Source organism: Monodelphis domestica, chromosome 2 (genome assembly GCF_027887165.1).
Source record: "Monodelphis domestica isolate mMonDom1 chromosome 2, mMonDom1.pri, whole genome shotgun sequence".
NCBI classification, from domain to species: Eukaryota; Metazoa; Chordata; class Mammalia; order Didelphimorphia; family Didelphidae; genus Monodelphis; species Monodelphis domestica.
Window position 1 is genome coordinate 111,595,115 of NC_077228.1, and position 20,247 is coordinate 111,615,361.

Below are 20,247 nucleotides of genomic sequence, written 5' to 3' on the forward strand. Positions count from 1 at the left end.
ATTTTATACAGCAAGTACTAAAAAGCAAGAATATTGGTGGTACCTTTTTAAACCAAAAAATTTAATTACCTTTCCCACTTTCAATGAAAGAATTCATTAAAAAATAAGAAAACTTATACACTAATATTCTGAACTAGTCTAGAGGTGATACTATCTACCTCAAGATGAAGTAGAAAGCAGAAAAAAGAAAATCTATCAAGCAAGAGCTAGATGGAGAAGTTTTATAACTTTCTAGTTTCTCCTAAACTGGGTCTTTATAGTGTAACTTCACTATTGTGCAAGATTCTGAATTCTTAGACTATCAGATACAAGTATGTATATATTCAACTACAACTTGCAAAATTCAAATATAAAAATACTTCTCTGTGGTATTGAATCATATTTCCTTTCTTTTCCCTCACAGCTTCCTTCCACTGGCAGAGCAATCATACAAATGGCCACTGGGAGGTTGGCAGGGAGAGGAGATGGAGAAATAACAAGAGAAGAAAGGGGTAGAGAGGCTATATAAAATCCTGTGAAGAAAGTTTAAAGCTAAAGTTTCCAATACTTGAACTATGAAAAAGTTTCAACAAGACTTGATGATTCCATCCATTCTGAGTCAGTTCCTACTATGTACAAAAATTCAGATCAAAACATCCAGCTGCTTAGGTTCTAAAAAGGGATCATGATACCCACCAAGTTCTGAACTCAGCTGAGTTAGAGAACTTAATAAAATGTAGCCAAGTTGGTAATATCCTTCATATTTTCCCAGCCATTATCTAACTTGGCCATGATACCGGAAGAAAAATTAATGAAACCATAATTCTTTTCTATTCACCCCAAATCCGCTCTGGGCAAGCAGACAAGTGAATATTTTCAAGGATGCTCTAAGAAAAGTAACTGATTCTAGAAAGCTCAAATGGCTCTTCCTTTCCTCTTTACTCTCTTCCCCCAAATTACACACTCTCTCCCAAAAGCTCTAGAGATACACCAACTGAGATACATGGAACCTATAGCCACTTAAGTGACCAGCTCTCTCCAACCCTAGTTTTTATTAACTTTTAAAATTTTGAAGTTATTTTATTAGAACTTAAAAGGGGGGAAAGGTACAGATTTAGGAAATTGAGTATTGGTAATCCTGTTTGTAATAGTTAGTAATACAGTTAGTAATAAAGATCCAGGTTCTTTCCATCATGAACTGCATAGTCCCTTCCTTCCCAGGGTCATGTGATCTTTAAAGATTAAGTCTCAGTCTTTAAAAAAAAACACCTTGTTTTAGTATCAATTCTTATTATTTATAATCACACTGTTGAACTGCCTGTCTTCTCATTTCTGTCTTTATCTGCCTTACAAGTTTTTATTTCCTCCCCTCCCCCATCATAATCCCCCAGGGTTTCCTTATCCCCCCAAAATGTGAAGCTGGTTGGTACAATACCTGCTCCCAACCAAGGTGATGGCACAGAGGTCACCCTGTTGTACCTGAGGTAAACCATCAGGTGGCACCACGATCCCAGGCAGCATCAAATCTATGACAAAATAGAGAAAACATTTCTACCCAAAGTATTCCACTATTCCACATTCCACTTGACTAGCTTCTTGCTTTATCACATCAGTTAAATCACAGAATTTTAGAGTTGCCAGGGTCCTATTTCAAAAGCTCCTCTGGAATAAACTACTAAAGAATTCTTGGACATTAAAAAAACAAAAAACACAGTAACCACCATTTGATTTACTTCAAGTGGTTTAGGTACAGTCTTGTTTAGTCAGGACCTAAACCAAATGACCCTTGGAATAACATCTCTGTCCAACACAGGTATACCAAAACAACTCCCCTCTTGAGGTCATCCTCTGCTCTGTTGCTTTTTGAGGGATCTAGAAACAAAAGCTGGAAGTACCACTTAACTCTTAATGCCAAGGTCAATAATGTCTTCTGTATGCTCTGACTGAAATCTATAAGGATGAGCGATATACTCTATAAACTTACTACTCTGGTCTGAGAAATCCCCCCACCCCACCCCAAAACACAGCATTCTTCAAAATTTACTTTCAGAGGCAGAACAATTCCAGAGAATATACATGGGAAGAATAGAGCCAAAGGTCCCATTCAGTCATTTACTTAACCAAGAAAAGAACCATGCAAATCATACTCCTTTGGAACAGGAACTCATTTGTAATACTAGCACTTAACAGTCTGCATATAATGGACACTTAAAAACATGTCAATGGGATTGAACTGAATTAGTAAAGGAGACTCCTGATTACTTAACAGATGGAAGGTAGAGACACACTCCCTCCCAGCTCTGTGAAGATGAGTTTATATGGATATTTTTGTTTGGGCTGCCAGAGGGATGTACCCAAGGAGATGGGATCCCAAACTCTGACATGAAGTGCGACTAAAAGCTACATACTGTAGGCAAAATTTATGCCTGATTGAATTACTAAGAGTAACAACATTAAAACCTGAAAAATTTAAAAACAGCATTAAACCTCCTTCAGGATTCAACTTGTCAGATGTATAATTACAACAGTAAGAATGAGATTGGGAAGAGGGGCAAAGTGCCACCACTTCTCCATGGGTTGCATCACTGCACTGTGATCTGTCTTATTTATAGACCCCAGACAAATATTCAGGAAATTTTTCAATAAGCCTCTTAAACAAATACATATTTTTTATTTACTTCATCTTAAACCTCTTACTCATTCTTCATTGGAATTTAAAATACTACTTTCTTACCTGCTCCCCCAGCCAGCTTGTCCAGCACAAGAGGCCATGTCATGAAGGCCGGCAGAAGACTAGGGTAAGACCACAAGGTGTACACTGTCCAAAAAGAAGTCCACAGTAAAAAAATCTTACATCTGCATGGAACTTTACAGCTTTCAAAACATTTATACATGTTCTCAGGTGATTGTCACACGAACTGTTATTAGGTAGGCATGACAAACAATTTGCAAATGAAAAAACTGAGGCACAAAAAAGGTTAATGAACTTGCCCAGGATCACTTAGCTAATAAGTAGCAAAGACAGAACTAGAACCTGAGACTTCTGTCCCTCAAATCAGCATTGTTTCTAATGTATCATACTTCTGGGTAACTCTATACCCTTTTATTTGGCACTGATTGTTCAGTGTGTTTTTTAAATTTTGTTCTTACATTAAAGTTCCCAGGTTTCTCCCTCCCTAGAGAAGGCATCATTTGACAAAAAATGTGCATGTATATATAACACAATGTCATGTTTGTTTCTATTTATCAGCTCCTTCTCTGGAGGTGGGATTGTTCTGTCTTGTAATATTAATTTTTCTAGTATTGTGTCCCATATGCCCATCTGACAGACTCCCTAAAGGCCAGGACTATGTATTCTATATCTATACAAAGAACTGGGCCTAGAGGTCATTGCTGATTCTTGGTCAAGAAGCATTTATTGATAGCACAGTGGATAGAGTTTCAAGCCTGAAATCAGGAGGACCTGGGTTCAAATGTCACCTCAGACACTTCCTAGCTGTGACTGTGAACTTTAGATTACTCCACCCTACTTAGTCTAACAAAAACAGGAATGTCTACACCCATACTTAAGGAATAAGTATTTAGGAGGATGGCCTATGACAGACATGTGCTAGCAAATGACAAATCAGAAACAAATGACAGATCCCTGGGCTGTCCTAAGTCAAGCTTAAGCTACCATTGGTACATGTGAGACACAGGAAAGTGATGTAAAAACTGTCTATTTCACGTCACTTCCTCTCTCCGGCATCTTTTCATGGAGAGGTGGCTCTGGCGGCAGCTTGCTGAGCGTTTTGGCATCTTGGCATGGTGGCAGCCATTGTCCGGGGTTGGTGGTGAGTTTTCCTTGATACTATACTGGGGGAAGCTTAGTAGCTTAGTTCAGGTGAGGCATCTTCACTGAGCTTTCTTGGAGTTTAGGCTGATTCTTTTCTCCTTTAGCTTCTAAACACTATCCTCTTAGAAAAACCTCTAATCTTTTCCAAAGACCTTGTGGTGGAGGTCTTTTGAGCTTCCCCTGGCACAGGCCAGGTGGGAGATATTCTATACCCTCCTATATTCCTTCCCTCTATGTTAATTAAAATCACCATAAATTTCCAAAATGACTTGGGTATTTTATTTGGGATTTTCTCTGGTGACCAAATTAATTTAGATTAGGTCACAACCCTAAAATTATCCATACATGGCCTGAGCAAGTCTCAATTTCCCAGCCCTTATAGCTCTTCTGCCTTGGAAATGATATCTAGTATCGATTCGTAGACAGAAGATAAGGTTTGGTTTTTTTTTTTAAGGATTTATTAAGCATTCACTAGACCCCAGACAGCTAAAGGCTACGATTGCAAAGAAAGGTAAATACCATCTCTGGTCTTCCACATTTTTTGCACATCCCACTAACTGAGGACAAACAGTGTTAGAATCACTTCAGCTAGAATAAACAGGCATGTTAGCATCTTGGAAGTATGGTTGATGTATTGATATTGTATCCTATATATTCATTTACCACTTAATGTTCATTGTATAGAAGTTACAGTCCAAAGGGCAAGATAATTCCTGAGCGGCCACAGGGTCCTAGCTCACACCTTGTCAGACCATATTCCTTTATAAACTGCATGTCAGGTTAATCTCCTCCACCTCTTTGATTTCGTCATTGTCAATTCAACCAATGTTAAAACCTATGCCATGTTATGTATTCATTGATCACCTCCCAATCCACATTTCTAAAACCTCCAATAAATACTGGGGAATAAGCATGAATCTCTCTCTTACATCTCTGGATCTTCTGATTCCTCTTTTCTATCTTAATCCTCCTGACCTCTCTTTTCTCAGGACGTTGTTTCCCCCATGCTTCCTATTAATCCTCTGGCACTCTTGTCCATAGGAGGCATTAAGGAGTTCTTACTCCCCACGTGTTTTCTTATTCCTTGTATTTCCCATTAATTCTCTGGCACACTTGTCCATGGGAAATATTCACAGAGATCACGACTTCCCATGTGTTTTAACTTGTCTCTGAGTCTTTATTATTCACCTATTTTCCTTCAGTCTTCCTTCTCCTTCTCAGGTTATGTAAAAATGGAGATTTGAACCCTGGACTTCAATCCCCAGAAGTCCTTGCTAGTTCCCAGATTGCCCTCTAATCTCCCTGAATCTCACTTGAGTTCAAGAACACAATGGTTATTTAAACTGACTGTATCCGCCTACCCGGTCTCTGGGCTCTCTTGGCTTCCGTGTCTGGGCACACGCAACTCTACCAGGCAGGATGTAGAGTAAGTGATTGTGAATAGGCTCTCTGGGCCTAGACGTGTGCTTTCTTATTTTGTATTTTCTTTGATTCTTAATCTTTAATAAATCTCTAAAAAAATATAATACTTCTAGCAGAGAAACTAATTTTAATTGCTACAGTTACCACCCACAGGTAAACTATATAGGAACTGCAGGCTGGTCCCTATAAAAGGAAAGGGCCTTGGCTCAGGGTATATGAGATATTTTGCTAGGGGGCAGATCCCATCCCATCTGTCACAAATGTCCTTTAGATGTGCTCACTGGGTTGCTTCCCTTAATTTCTATGTCTAATATCAACAGCTAATTAGATTTCAACAACACTCTTTTACCTTTTCCCCTTTTCTGAGACCCAGGTGGATATTTTAATTAGGCTGAACCCCTCTGAATCTTTTTTCTCATGATACTTCAGTACATTACACCATGATGCCGGACAACAATGGAGGTTATACAACCATGCAACTGGATTCACTACAAACTCAAATTATCTAATTTCAAGGAGGTCTTCAAATTAATCTTTCTATTCTTCTTTTCTTCTTTCCCCTATTCCCTGTTCCAAACCATATACTCTCTCATGGCCCCATTCCAAAATGGTACTTCCAACCCCACCCTTACCAAATGAGTTCTTAGCAATTTGCTTCCTAACTGACTGAAGAAAATTCAGACAATCTGCTTTGAACTCCTTCATCTACCCCAATCCATACCTCAGGCACTTATAGTTTTACCCATCTTCCTCTTTCACTCCAGTTTCTGAGGAAAAGGAGGTCATGGAATCATCCCTAATCTGTCTTCTGAACTCCAAGGCTATATTAGCTACAGTTTGTTGGACGACTCCTCTTGAATGTCCCAATAGCATCCCACACCCAACAGGTCCACAACAGTACTCATTACCTACTTTATTAAAGGAACCACCATCTTCCCAGTCACCCAGATAATGCTAGAATCATCCTGGCTCCATTCCACATATCCAGTCAGGTGCCAAGTCTTCTTTACATCTCTCACATCCATTCACTTCTTAAAACCTAAACCACTGGGGGGCAGCTGGGTAGCTCAGTGGATGGAGAGCCAGGCCTAGAGACAGGAGGTCCTAGGTTCAAATCTGGCCTCAGATACTTCCCAGCTGTGTGACCCTGGGCAAGTCACTTGACCCCCCATTGCCTAGCCCTTACCGCTCTTCTGCCTTGGAGCCAATATACAGTATTGACTCCAAGACAGAAGGTAAGGGTTTAAAAAAAAAAAAAACTAAACCACTCTACCCTGGTTCAGGTTCTCACTATTTCTGAGCTGGATACTACAATAGTTCCCTGCTTCCAGTTTCTTCTGTTCAATCAATTCTCCACACAGCCATTAAAATAATCTTCCTAACATACATGTCTGACCACATCATTAAAATTCTTCCATTATTCTCAGCCCAACATGAACAGCTTTCATCAGTCACATTTCAAACTACCTTTCCACCCTCATTTCATATTACACTCTTCCATTCACTCCATATTCCAGTCAATGTGGACTATTGGCTATTTCCAAAACTTGACATCCCATTTCTCATTTCTTTTTATTCATAAAGTCCTAAACCTATCATGTACAGCCTCCTCATAGCAGTCCTTCAGAAATTATAATCTTCTTTCAATATTCTATTAGGGTACCACGACCTCTGGGAACTGTTCTGAGGTCCACAGTTGGTACCATCCTCCCTTTCCTCAAATTACCTTATTTATTTGTGTAAATACTTTTTCCTCCCTCCTGGAGTACAAAGAATGTAAGCCCTTTGAGGGCTGGGACTGTTATGATTTTGACTTCATATCCCAGCACAGTGCCTTGCACAGAATTGGTACCTAACAAATGTTAACTAAACAAGAAATAACTAAGGATAGATCTCCCCCTTCTCTTCTTCCCCCTCCCCCCAACTCTTACCTTCCATCTTGGAATCAACACTTAGTATTAGATCCAAGGCAAAAGAGTCATAAGGGCTTGACAATTGAGGCTAACTGACTTGCCCTGAGTCACATATCTAAGAAGTGTCTGAGGTCATATTTGAATCCAGAACCTCCCCTCTCTAGGCCTGGCTCTCCATCCACTGAGCTACCTAGCTGCCTGACCCCACTAAAAGGAACATTATAGGATTCTTCAAGAAATAGAACCATTGTCAGGACCCTGCTTTTTGTCCAATAAACCTTTTAATAGCCTTTTCTTCTTCACTTCAGAACTTCCCTTCTAACTGATTTCCTTATTTCTCCTTCTATACTAATTCCTTTTCTTTCCTTCCATGGTCCCGATGTCCTCCTGGTCATGAGACTTTTCATTCCAGTATAAAAGAAAACAGTAGTTTGGAAAAGACTAAAGATGGATAATTAGCTACTTTTAAAAAAAGTATACATTTGTTTTTGTGAGAATAAGAATGAGGGAGAAAGAAATGGGAAAGTGAAATAAAGTGTCAGCAAAAGAATTTCTGCTTCCTTTTGCATACCTGTGGGATACAGATTTCCCTTCAGCTCAAAAAGAATGGGGTTTCCACCACTCACATACACAGTGACAGCATCTCCCTTGTGAGCATAGAGCTTCACAGTGTTGAGCTCTTCCTTCCCAGGCACTAGTTCAGAGAGTTGCTCTGGACCAAAGGCAGGAAAAGCAGCTGCCACATCAGCCCGAAGCTTTCGCCTACAAAAAAAAATACCATTATTAGATGGGTAAATGCAAGGCACTTTCCCTCTGACAAATATATGAAATCAATCTCAAAGGAACACTGTTTCTGTAGTAGCCCTTAAAAAATAGTCTTACCTTCTACCTTAGAATCAATACTGTGTATTGGGGTTACAAGGTAAGGGCTAGGCAATGGTGGTTAAATAACTTGCCCAGGGTCACACAGCTAGGAAATGTTTGAAGCCACATTTCAACCCAGGACTTCCAATCTCAAGGCCTGGCTTTCAATCCACTGTTGAAGCACTTTAAGGTTAACCAAATGCTTTCCTCACAACAACCCTGTGGAGGAGGTAGCATAGGTATTATTACCCTCATTTTACAGACAAGGAACTAAGTCAGAGAGATCAAATTGTCTGAGGTCATATGGCTAGTAAATGGTAACTTCAGAACTCAAAACATGGTTTCCTGGCTCAAGGTATGAATCTGATTTCATTCACCAAACTATCTCGGTGCAAAACACTTAAGTTTCCAATGTCATGAAGATTTCTAATTTTTTCCCATCCCCAATCTGTTCCCATACTGTTTCCTGGGGAACTAAAAAGGCTCATCCTTTTATTTTAAGAAGAGGAAAATGGGTCTGGTGTGTTATAAAAAGTTACAAGGTACAATCAAAGACAGCTGATAATAATAAAAGGCATTTCTATGATGCTTTAAGATTTACAAAGGACTATTTCAGTTTCATGACAACCCGAGGAAGGTAGGTGCTCATAATATCTCCATTCGTTGTTGGGTTTTTTTTTTAATTAATTAATTAATTTTTTAAACATTATTTTATTTGGTCATTTCCAAACATTATTCATTGAAAACAAAGATCATTTTCTTTTCTTTCCTCCCTCCCTCCCACCACCTCTCCCATAGCCGATGTGCAATTTCACTGGGTATCACATGTGTTCTTGATTCAAACCCATTTCCATGTTGTTGGTATTTGCATTAGAGTGTTTATTTAGAGTCTCTCCTCAGTCATATCCCGTCCACCACTGTCGTCAAGCAGTTGCTTTTCATCAGTGTTTTTCCTCCCACAGTTTATTCTCTGCTTGTGGAGAGTGTTTTTTAGATCGCTACAGATTGTTCAGGGACACTGCATTGACACTAATGGAAAAGTCCATTACCTTCGATTGTACCACAGTGTATCAGTCTCTGTGTACAATGTTTTCCTGGTTCTGCTCCTTTCGCTCTGCATCACTTCCTGGAGGTTGTTCCAGTCTCCATGGAATTTCTCCACTTTATTATTCCTTTTAGCACAATAGTATTCCATCACTAACATATACCACAATTTGTTCAGCCATTCCCCAATTGAAGGGCATCCCCTCATTTTCCAATTTTTGGCCACCACAAAGAGCGCTGCTATGAATGAATATTCTTGTACAAGTCTTTTTCCTTATTATCTCTTTGGGATACAAACCCAGCAGTGCTGTGGCTGGATCAAAATCTTTTATCACCCTTTGGGCATAGTTCCAAATTGCCTTCCAGAATGGTTGGATCAATTCACAACTTCACCAGCAATGCATTTTTTTATTTACATCTCTCTGATTATAAGAGATGTAGAACACTTTTTCATATGCTTATTAATAGTTTTGATTTCTTTGGCTGAAAACTGCCTGTTCATGTCCCTTGCCCATTTATCAATTGGAGAATGGCTTGATTTTTTGTACAATTGATTTAGCTCTTTGTAAATTTGAGTAATTAAACCTTTGTCAGAGGTTTTTATGAAGATTGTTTCCCAATTTGTTGCTTCCCTTCTGATTTTAGTTACATTGGTTTTGTTTGTACAAAAACTTTTTAATTTGATGCAGTCAAATGTATTTATTTTACATTTTGTGACTCTTTCTAAGTCTTGCTTGGTTTTAAAATCTTTCCCTTCCCAAAGGTCTGATTTCTGCTCCTGTTCCTGCCTTTTCTTCTTTCACTATTTCCTTCTATACCAATGTTTACTTTTAAACAGCCCTCCTTGTTCCCCCCCTTATTTTCCCTGTAGTCTTTCTAAAATTAACCCCTCCTCCCCCTCCCCCTCTTGTACTGCTTCCCTCCCCACCAGACCCTTTGTTACTCTTCTACTCCCCTATAGGGCACAAATCTATTCTCTGCCCACAATGGATTGGATTGTTTTCCCCTCTTTGAGTCAATTTCAAAGCACATAAAAGTTGAGTATTTTCTGTCTCTGACCTCTTTACCCTTCCAGTGTATTGATGTTCTCCGCCCTTCCACCATGAGCTTCTTTATGACATATAAATTTACCCCCATTTGTTTCTTTTCCCATTTCTTTTAATATTAACCCATTTTAAGCTCTAGTTATATATGTATATATATATATGCATACTCATGTGTATGTATTTTTGCATGCATATATACCTATCTATGTCTTGTCCTTTCATCCTATAGTTTGTCACTGTTCCCTCTAAGTGTACTTCTTTTTGCTGCCCAGGTAATAACAACAGTTTTTAAGAGTTACCAATGACCTCTTTTCTTATAGGGATACATATCATTTTAGCTTATTGAGTCTCTTAAAAAATTTTCATTTTGTTTTTCTTTTTTACCCTCTTTTTTAATTACCTTTTGATGATTCTCTTGAGTTCTGTACTTGGACATCAAATTTTCTGTTCAGGCCTGGTCTTTTCTTTGAAAATTCTTGGAATTCTTCTGTTTTGTTGAATGACCATACTTTCCCATGTAAGAATATAGTCAGTTTTGCTGGGTAGTTGATTCTTGGTTGGAGACCTAGTTCCCTTGCTGTCTGGAATATCATATTCCATGCCTTTCAGTTTTTCAGAGTGGATGCCGCCAGATCCTGCGTTATCCTCACTGTAGTTCCATGGTATCTGAATGACTTCTTCTTGGCAGCTTGTAATATCTTTTCTTTGGTCTGATAGTTCTTGAATTTGGCTATAACATTCCTGGGTGTTGTCAGTTGGGTATTAAGTACAGGAGGTGATCTGTAGATGCTTTCAATCTCCACTTTTCCCTCTTGTTCTAGGATATCGGGGGCAGTTTTCTTTAATAATTTCCTGTAGTATGATGTCCAGGATTTTTCTTTTGTCATGGTCTTCTGGTAGACCAATGATTCTTAAATTGTCTCTCCTTGAATGATTTTCTAAATCCTCTGTTTTGTGAATGAGATGCTTCATATTTTCCTCAATTTTTTCATTATTTTGGTTTTGTTTTATAGTGTACTGCTGCCTTGTGAGGTCACTTGATTGTATTTGTTGTATTCTGGTTCTTAAAGCCTGGATTTCATCCTTGGTTTTTTGGTCATCCTTTTCCTTTTCATCTGATTTTCTTTGGAGGTCATCTTTCCTCTTCTTCACCTCATCTTTCATCTGCTTTGCCTCATCTTTCATCTCCTTTGCCTCATTTTCCAGCTGGTTAATTTTGGCTTTCAAGACACTATTTTCTTGTTTTAGTTCAAGTGCCTCCGTTTCCAGATGACTTACCTTAGTTTTAAAGTTATTTTCCCAATTGTCTTCAGCCTCTCTTAATTGTGTTTTGGATTTCATTTTGAGTTCTTCCAAAGCCTATATCCAATTCACTGGGATTTCTGATTTTTCCTTTGCTGATCCCTCCTCTTCTGTTTTGTTCCCTCTTTGCTCATTACCTGTGCAGAAGCTGTCTATTGTAATTTCTTTCTTCTTTTTCTGTTGTTTGCTCGAGTTTACCCTTTCTTTGCTCCCCGTATTTGTCTGTGCTCTTGCTCCTCTCATTGTTTTTGGTTTTGGGGCTGTCAGTCTCCCCTCTTGGAGCTTTGTCAGATCTCTTGGTACAGTCTCTAGGGGAGGAATGTTAGCTTTCCTGTCCTCTGGAGGCTTTTGATTGGATTAAGTTCAACTGGGTTGTGCTGTATATGCTCTGAGGCCGAAGATTCCTGGAAGTCTGGGCCGAGGGGGCTCTCTCCAGTTCTCTCCAGCTGCTTCTCCACTGTCTGCAAGGTTCCCTAGTGCCTTTGCCTGCCTCCCTGAGCTCTGAGGAGTCCTGATGGGATTAGGTTCAACTGGATTGGTCTGGATGTGCCCCGAGGCAACGATGAGACTGGAGCCAGATGGAGGGACCCAGCCACGGCCCAGTCTCTCCCTGGCTTCCTCCCCGCTGTCCACGCTGGACGCTCCGAGCCAGGTGCCCCGCTGCTCCTAAGGTAGACCCTCCAAACCAGCACCTTTGCCCGCTCAGAGGTTCCTGCTGCCGCTGGGGGCTCAGCCCTCTGGGTTGGGGGGGAGGGGTCCTGGGACCTTCCCTCTGCCTTCCCCTTAGACCCAAGTATTCTTGGATTCCGGCTTTTGGGGGGTGTACCTTTTGAGTCCAGAAGGAGGGTTCCCTGCCTCTGTCCTGTTGTTCAGTTTGAATTTCAGTGCCCTAGGAGCATTCAGTTTGTAATCGGTAAGGAAGGGTTTTCTGAGGTCTGAACTTTTGCTGCTTGCTAAGCCCATAATATCTCTATTTGATGAGCAAACCAAGGCAGACTTAGATGAAGTGACTTGTCCAGGTTCACACAGCTAGTAAGTGTCTTAGGGTAGATTTGAACTCTGATTTTCTTGTCTCCAGTTCTAGTACTCTATCCACTGTGCCACCTAGCTTTCTGACATGAAATGAAAAAATTTCTCAGCCCAGGACACTTTCCTCATGTACTTATTTGTCTTCTATATTTGGCATGAAAAAAATAATCAGGTTACCTGAAGAAGGCAGTGGCATGTTATACTAGGGGACAAGATCGCACTGACCCCCAAAATGATTCTCTCTAATACTGCCTTGGCAGTCAATATGTTGACGAAAATCAAGGGGATTAGGACAGCAAGTGGTAGTGGGAATTGACTGAACCACACTGACTCCATCTATCTTGTGACAATTTTGACAGCTAGCTTAGTTCCCTTCCTATTCAAGTATGTGTCCAGTCCAATTTCTGTCCTGTAAGAAAACTTTATTCATTTGTGAGAAATGAGAGAAAACATTATTTCATTATTTGAACCTAATCCTTCATGACTGGGAAATTTATAACCTGAACCTGCTATTTAGAGACCCTTAACCAAAGAAGGACCTGGGTTATATTGACCAGAAATGAAGCCAAATCCTAAGATAATTAAAGGAGTGTTCTCATAATTGTACATGTCAAGCAATCTAGATATCTAATCTGGAAACTGGCCCCATACTGATCAATCAGTTATTGTTATCATGTTCCTTATAGATATGGGGGGGGGGGGGGGAGATACCTACTTTTCTGAATTAAAGGAACTGTATCTATTCACTGTCCACCTCCCAACTTGAAAAATCCCTAATTTTTCCACCAATTAGAAATAGAAGATGTATGTACACACATTGCTGTGGAGCAAAGAGTCCAATGACTGAGGAAATCAGAAAAGATCTCTTGAAAAAGATGGCACTTGAGTTTGAAAAGAGATAGAAAGGGCAGACAGGTAGTTCAGTGGATAGAAAGTCAGGCTTGGACTAAAAAGCTAGTCGATATAATCAATAACTTTAGCAAAGTTGCAGGATACAAAATTAACCCACATAAGTCATCAGCATTTTTATATATTTCCAACACATCTCAGCAGCAAGAATTAGAAAGAGAAATACCATTTAAAATCACCCTGGACAATGTAAAATACTTAGGAATCTATCTGCCAAGACAAACAAAGGAACTATATGAACACAACTACAAAACACTCACCAGATCTAAACAACTGGAAAAACATTGATTGCTCATGGATAGGATGAGCTAACATAATAAAAATGACAATCCTACCCAAATTAATTTACTTATTTAGTGCCATACCCATTGAACTACCAAAAAACTTTTTTACTGAATTAGAAAAAACCATAACAAAGTTCATTTGGAAGAACAAAAGATCAAGTATGTCCAGGAAAATCATGAAAAAAAAATGTGAAGGAAGATGACATTGCATTCCCAGATCTCAAACTATACTATAAAGCAGTGGTCATCAAAACAATTTGATACTGACTAAGAGACAGAAAGGAGGATCAGTGGAATAGACTTGGGGTAAGTGACCTCAATAAGAGAGTCTATGATAAGCCCAAAGATCCCAGTTTTGGGGTCCAAAATCCACTATTTGATAAAAACTGCTGGGAAAACTGGAAGAGAGTATGGGAGAGATTAGGTTTGGATCAACATCTCACACCCTACACCAAGATAAACTCAGAATGGGTGAATGACTTGAATATAAAGAAGGAAACTAAAAGCAAATTAGGTGAACACAGAATAGTATACATGTCAGATCTTTGGGAAAGGAAAGATTTTAAGACCAAGAAAGAGTTAGAAGAAAAAAAATCACAAAATGTAAAATCAATAATTTTGATTACAGCAAATTAAAAAGGGTTTTGTATAAACAAAACCAATGCAACCAAAATTAGAAGGGAAGCAACAAATTGGGAAACAATCTTCATAACAATAACCTCTGACAAAGGTCTAATTACTCAAATTTATAAAGAGCTAAATCGATTGTATGAAAAATCAAGCCATTCTCCAATTGATGAATGGGCAAGGGACATGAATAAGCAATTTTCAGATAAAGAAATCAAAACTATTAATAAACACATGGAAAAAGTGTTCTAAATCTCTTATAATCAGAGAGATACAAATCAAAACAACTCTGAGGCATCACCTCACACCTAGCAGATTGGCTAACAAGACAGCAATGGAAAGTAATGAATGCTGGAGGGGATGTGGCAAAGTCAGGACATTAATGGATTGCTAGTGGAGTTGTGAATTGATCCAACCATTCTGGAAGGCAATTTGGAACTATGCCCAAAGGGTGATAAAAGACTGTCTGCTCTTTGATCCAGCCACAGCACTGCTGGGTTTGTACCCCAAAGAGATAATATGGAAAAAGACTTGTACAAGAATATTTATAGCTGCGCTCTTTGTGGTGGCCAAAAATTGGAAAATGAGGGGATGCCCTTCGATTGGGGAATGGCTGAACAAATTGTGGTATCTGTTGGTGATGGAATACTATTGTGCCCAAGGGAATAATAAACTGGAGGAATTAATGGGAACTGGAATGACCTCCAGGAATTGATGCAGAGCAAAAGGAGCAGAACCAGGAGGACATTGTACACAGAAACCAATACACTATGGTACAATTGAAGGTAATGGACTTCTCCATTAGTGACAATGCAGTGATCCTGAACAACTTGGAGGGATTTATGATAAAGAACACTATCCACATCCAGAGGAAAAACTGTGGGAGTAGAAACACAGAAAAAAACAACTGCTTGATTACATGGGTCGAGGGGATATGATTGGGGATATAGACTCTAAATGAACATCCTAGTGCAAACACCAACAACACGGAAATAGGTTCTGATCAAGGACACATGTAACACCCAGTAAAAAAAAAAACACCAGTAAAACTGTGGGAAGGGTGGGGGGAGGGGAAGGAGGGAAATAATATGATTCTTGTAACCAAGGAATAATGTTCTAAATTGACTAAATAAATTAATTTTTTAAAAAGTCAGGATTGGACATGATAAGTCCTGGCAAATCACTTAACCCCAATCACCTGGTCCTTCCTACTCTTCTGCCATGAAACCGAGATTTAGTACTGATTCTAAAACTGAAGGTAAAGTTTAAAAATGGAAAAAGAGCTAGAGATTATAAGAGGTGGAGGTAAGAAAAAAATTTTGAAAAATAGGGCATATAGATTTTTTATTTTAATATAGGGGCAATGGAAAATCATCAAAGCTTTATTAAAAAAAAAAAACACCTTACCTTCTGCCTTAGAATTGATACTAAGTATCAGTTCTAAGGGAAAAGATGTGTAAGAACTAGGTAACTGGGATTAAGTGACTTGCCCATGGTCACCCAGCTAGGAAGTAGCTGAGGCCACATTTGAACCCAGCTTCTTGAGCAGATGAATACTAGTCAAACTTGTGTATTGGGAATATTGAAGTAGAAGTTCCATAGATATTTTGTATTTACCTTGCACCACCATACCATTCCAGCCTTAGTGTGCAAAATTGAGATTTGAACTCTGGACTTCAATCCCCACAAGTCCTTGCTCCACTTCCCCAAAATGCTTTGTAATCTTACAGAATTCTGAGGTGGGCCAGATCTAGAAGGTACTTAAGCTGATTGCAAAGGCTTTTGAGCTCTCTGTCTCTCTTCTGGACTTCCTTTTTGGGGCAGACGTGACTCTTTCCATAATGTAGGTGAGGTCTTGTCTAGGCCTCTGGCCTAGGCACGTTTTCCTTATCCTGTATTTTCTTTTAATTCTTAATCTTCAATAAACCTCTAAAAATATAATACTCCTTGCAGAGAGAAACTAATTTCTACCTGCCTCAGTCTCCCCATATTCCTAAATTTTAATCTTTACAAGTGCATTTTATTCCCTTCCACACATACTTCAGTCCAGATAAACTGACCTTCTAGTTGTCCCTCATATATGACATTCCATCTCCCCTATCCCTATATTTGTACTACCTGGGTTGAAATTCTTTACCCCTTATAAGAATCCCTGGTTTCCCTCAATGATAAGCCTAAACACCATTTTCTCTACCTATCTACTAGTATCTTCCCCTCAAAATTGTATCTACTTTGTATATTCCTATTAAAAAGATATGCGTGATACTAAATGTCATCTCTATCTTTTTAAGTCCCTTGAAGTCAAGGACTGCAGGTCAATTTTGTTTATCCAGAGTACCAAGTGCTATGCCAGGATCACAATAGATACTTTATTTTTATTTGTTTACATATGTATATTTAAAACCCTTACCTTCTCTCAGAATTGATACTGAGTATCAGTTTCAAGACAGAAGGGCAGCAAGGGCTAGGCAATTGGGGTTAAGTGATTTGCCCAGAGTCACACAGCTAGGAAGTATCTGAGGTCATATTTGAACCTAGTAACCCTGACTCCATCCACTGTGTTATTTAGTTGCCCCTATAACAGACACTTAAAAAAGTACAATTTGATTGACAATACAGACTATAGGCTCCAGAGACTAAGCTGTTTTATTTTTTGTCTCTGTAACCCAAGCATTTATCCTAATGCCTGGCAAAAGGGCATATAATAAATGCTTGTTGACTGAAAGGACAGGTGAACAAGCATTTATTAAGTGCCTACTATAAGCCAGGCACAGTTCTAAGTCTTACATAGTATCTCATTTGATCTTCAGGACAATCCTACAAGAGGTTGTGTTATTTTTGTACACATTTTACAAAGAGGAAACTAAAGATGAAGGCTTATCCAGGATGACAAAATTAATAAAGGTTTGAAGCTAGATAGACTCAATTCTTTCTAGCAACAGGCACAATGCCCTATCCACTGCACCTAGCTGCCTTAATTGCTTTCTTGCTTGCTAATCTAGATATGTAACACACTAACTCACAGATTACTCTCAAATGGGCCTGTGATGTTATCTATTTGAAGGCTCCATCCAAAACTGCAAAGTGCATCCCATATCTACCTACTTTTCCTGAGGTCCTATTTTCCATGTCTTCCCAAACATCTACTATAAGGGACTCAACCAATAGGGCAGACCACCTGCATTCCTTACTCTTGCTATGTTACCCTCCCTTATTCTCAGTCCCACAATTCCCTGATGATATTATATAATCCTATTTTTTCTTTAGTTTCTTCTTGATTATATGCTATATAACCTGCTCAAACCCACCATGTATTTTTTCATTACCTGTGAGTTGCTTATCTTCACGACATCCATCACACAGGCTTCTTCAAAGGGTATTAATGAATGCAGAGACATCTGTGGATGTCTCTTCAAAGGTGTTCATGTTCCAGATTTGCTAGCAATCTCTGGATAAAGATCTTCTCTCTTTGAGCCTCCTCTACTTCCCCTATAAAATGAGGTGACTGGCCTGGAAGATCTCTAAGGTCCCTCCCTCCTCTCATGGAATGTGACTGTTTTGTGCTCCCCAGGGTACTACTGTCAGTGCCTACCTTCCAACAGATCCTCCAGAGGTACCAAACAAGTGCATCATAGGGCGGGGCAGCTCTTCCCAGCAAAACTTCATTAAAGCCCAAACAACTCCACCCCTGGTCCCATCCCCCCTCCACCCAGGATGTCCCAGGGCACAAGAGTGCTAGCCTCCTTCCAGGGTCCGTAATCTCAAGCCCTTCTTGTGTTCGCAGTTCCCTAAATATCTCAAGCCACTCCTGGGTCCCAGGGCCACCCTCCCCGTGATCCTCCATGGCCCTCCCGGGTCTGAGGCCTCCCCAAATCCCCAAGCCCTTTCCAGTCCGAGACTCCCCAAGATTCCCCGGAGTCCTCCAGATACGAATCTCCCGGAGATTTTCGAGTCCCTCCCGGATCCTAAGCCACGAGAGATCCCTGAGTCCCTTCCGCGTCTGAGACCTCCGAGATTCCCCGGGGCCCGCCTGGGTCCGAAGTCCCCAGAGACCCCAGAGCCCCTCCTGGTCCAAGATCCCCTAAAATCCCCTGGGGCCCGAAAACCCCCCGAATGCCCAAGCCTCTACAGGGTCCGAAGCCTCCCAAGATTCCACCAGGCCCCTCCCAGGTGGAGCCCCGCGGCCCTCACCTGTCCGAGCCCTTGATAGCAGTGTTAGACTTAACCCGAAAAGCCTTAGCGAACATGACGGCGTCGGGGGCCGCTGCAGCTGCCGCCGGGAAAGCAAGGCAGGGGGTGGAGGATAGGTCTGATCCGGCCTGGGGGTTGTCCCGGCGTGCCTATTAAGGAGTGGACACCATTAGAGAGGCGGCCAACAAAGCTCCGGGCCATTGGCCCTGGGGGCGGCCATGCCCATCCCGTTCCTAAAAGGGCCAGGCCAGAAAACGAAGTTTGTCCCTTTCCCGCCCCCGGCCTCTACAGACAGGCAGGAAACAAGCGCGGGCCCCGCCCCCAGCTGGGTAACTCCGCCTCTTCCTGTGAGAAGTGCTGTCCCCAGGTACTACGCGGTCCCTTCTCCTTCCCTGTATTGCCTAAGTTCTGTCCCGGTCTCTGTTCTCTGTTACAAATTCCCCCAGCTTATAATTTTTTTTCTTTTCTTTTCTCTTCTCTCCTCTCCTTTTCTATTTTCCTCCCCGCCTCCCTCCTTTCTTTTTTCTTCCTTTTTTTCTCTGCATCCTCTCAGTCCTTCGGGCTCATATTCTAAGAACCGTACATGTTTCGTCACTAATACTCGCCCCCAATATTCAAGCTGTTGCCTAGGTTTATCGATTTCATCTTTGCCACATTCCCTGAATGATGTAAAATCTGCTGGTGGGTCAGCCAGCCTCAAGCCTCTCCCCACTCCAATTAGCCCTCGGTTTAGCTGGCAGAGTCATCTTTCTGAAGCCTAGCTAGCTGACAGTGAATTAGGAGGTATCTACTGAAAGCATGTAAAGATTTCCCCCAGGAGAATGGGCAAATAAAAAGTTTGTTCCAATGGCCATGAAAGCTGCTGAAGCTTAGAGCTTGGTTAGACATCAAAGATGCCAAGGTCACCCACTGCATCCCAAGCTAGACTCAGTGATCCTGACTTTTCTCTTGCCACTGGACTTGGGTGACTGGAAGAGAAAATAAGGCTGATGACTGTGCAACTCTGCCTCACTTAAATCCAATTCAAGTGCAAGTGTAGACATCAAGGCATACATGATGTCAAAGCCAATAAAAAAGGCAAAATTCAAATATAGATCCTAGACTCCTGAGATCTTCACAGTGACTCCCTATTGTCTCAAAGATTAAATGCAAATCTAAATAATTTAACAAATTAAGTTGTCTGGTGGGGAGGATGGGAGGGAAGGGGGAGTAAGACACCAAAATTGCCCTTCCCTGGCATGGGCATTGTACCCCCAGAAACTCAGGCAAGCTATTATCAGGGAAATTCCTTTGCTCCCTTAGGCCCAGGTGACTCCCTACCCAAAACATCTGACCTAAAAGATCACCCCCTTCTTATTGCCCCATTGAATTGAGATGGACAAAGAGACAAAGCTCATTCATTTGTCCTCCAAATTGGGAGAACCATCCATGCCCTCGGGCAAACCTTCCCCCTACCCCAAGCTCCAGAGTCAAGTGCTCACTGTTGTAAAGAGTATAAAATCCCAGAATAGATGTCATCTGGGGGGACAGCTTTTCCACACATGCTGTTCCACTTAGGAGTCAGGCGTCTACCTATGCTGCCCTCCTGGCCAGATTCAACATTACTTTCCAAATTAATAAATTTTTCTTTTTATTTTTGAGCTAAGTTTCGGAGTCTTGCATTCCTGCAAAAGGTATCCTTCCTGAACCCTGAGGGTTGACCTCTGCACCCTACAACACTCCCCATTTAGTTCTGATACATTTATTAGGAAAGAATACTTATGGACTACATACTCAGTGTGAATGAGGCCAAGATGCCTTTG

General features: G+C 40.6%; 1 protein-coding gene across 1 annotated transcript in view; it reads right to left on the reverse strand.

The window, feature by feature from the left end:
- The window catches only part of EIF2D (eukaryotic translation initiation factor 2D), a 38,295-nt gene extending 19,612 nt beyond the window's left edge, over positions 1-18,683 (reverse strand). Inside the window, exons 1-4 of the mRNA NM_001252632.1 lie at positions 18,446-18,683; positions 7,721-7,911; positions 2,714-2,797; positions 1,415-1,505 (exon numbers count right to left, since the gene is read on the reverse strand). Of these exons, the coding sequence (NP_001239561.1) occupies positions 1,415-1,505; positions 2,714-2,797; positions 7,721-7,911; positions 18,446-18,501 (422 nt within the window). The 5' untranslated portion in view covers positions 18,502-18,683. The remainder of the gene's footprint in view (positions 1-1,414; positions 1,506-2,713; positions 2,798-7,720; positions 7,912-18,445) is intronic.
- Positions 18,684-20,247: the final 1,564 nt, after the last annotated feature.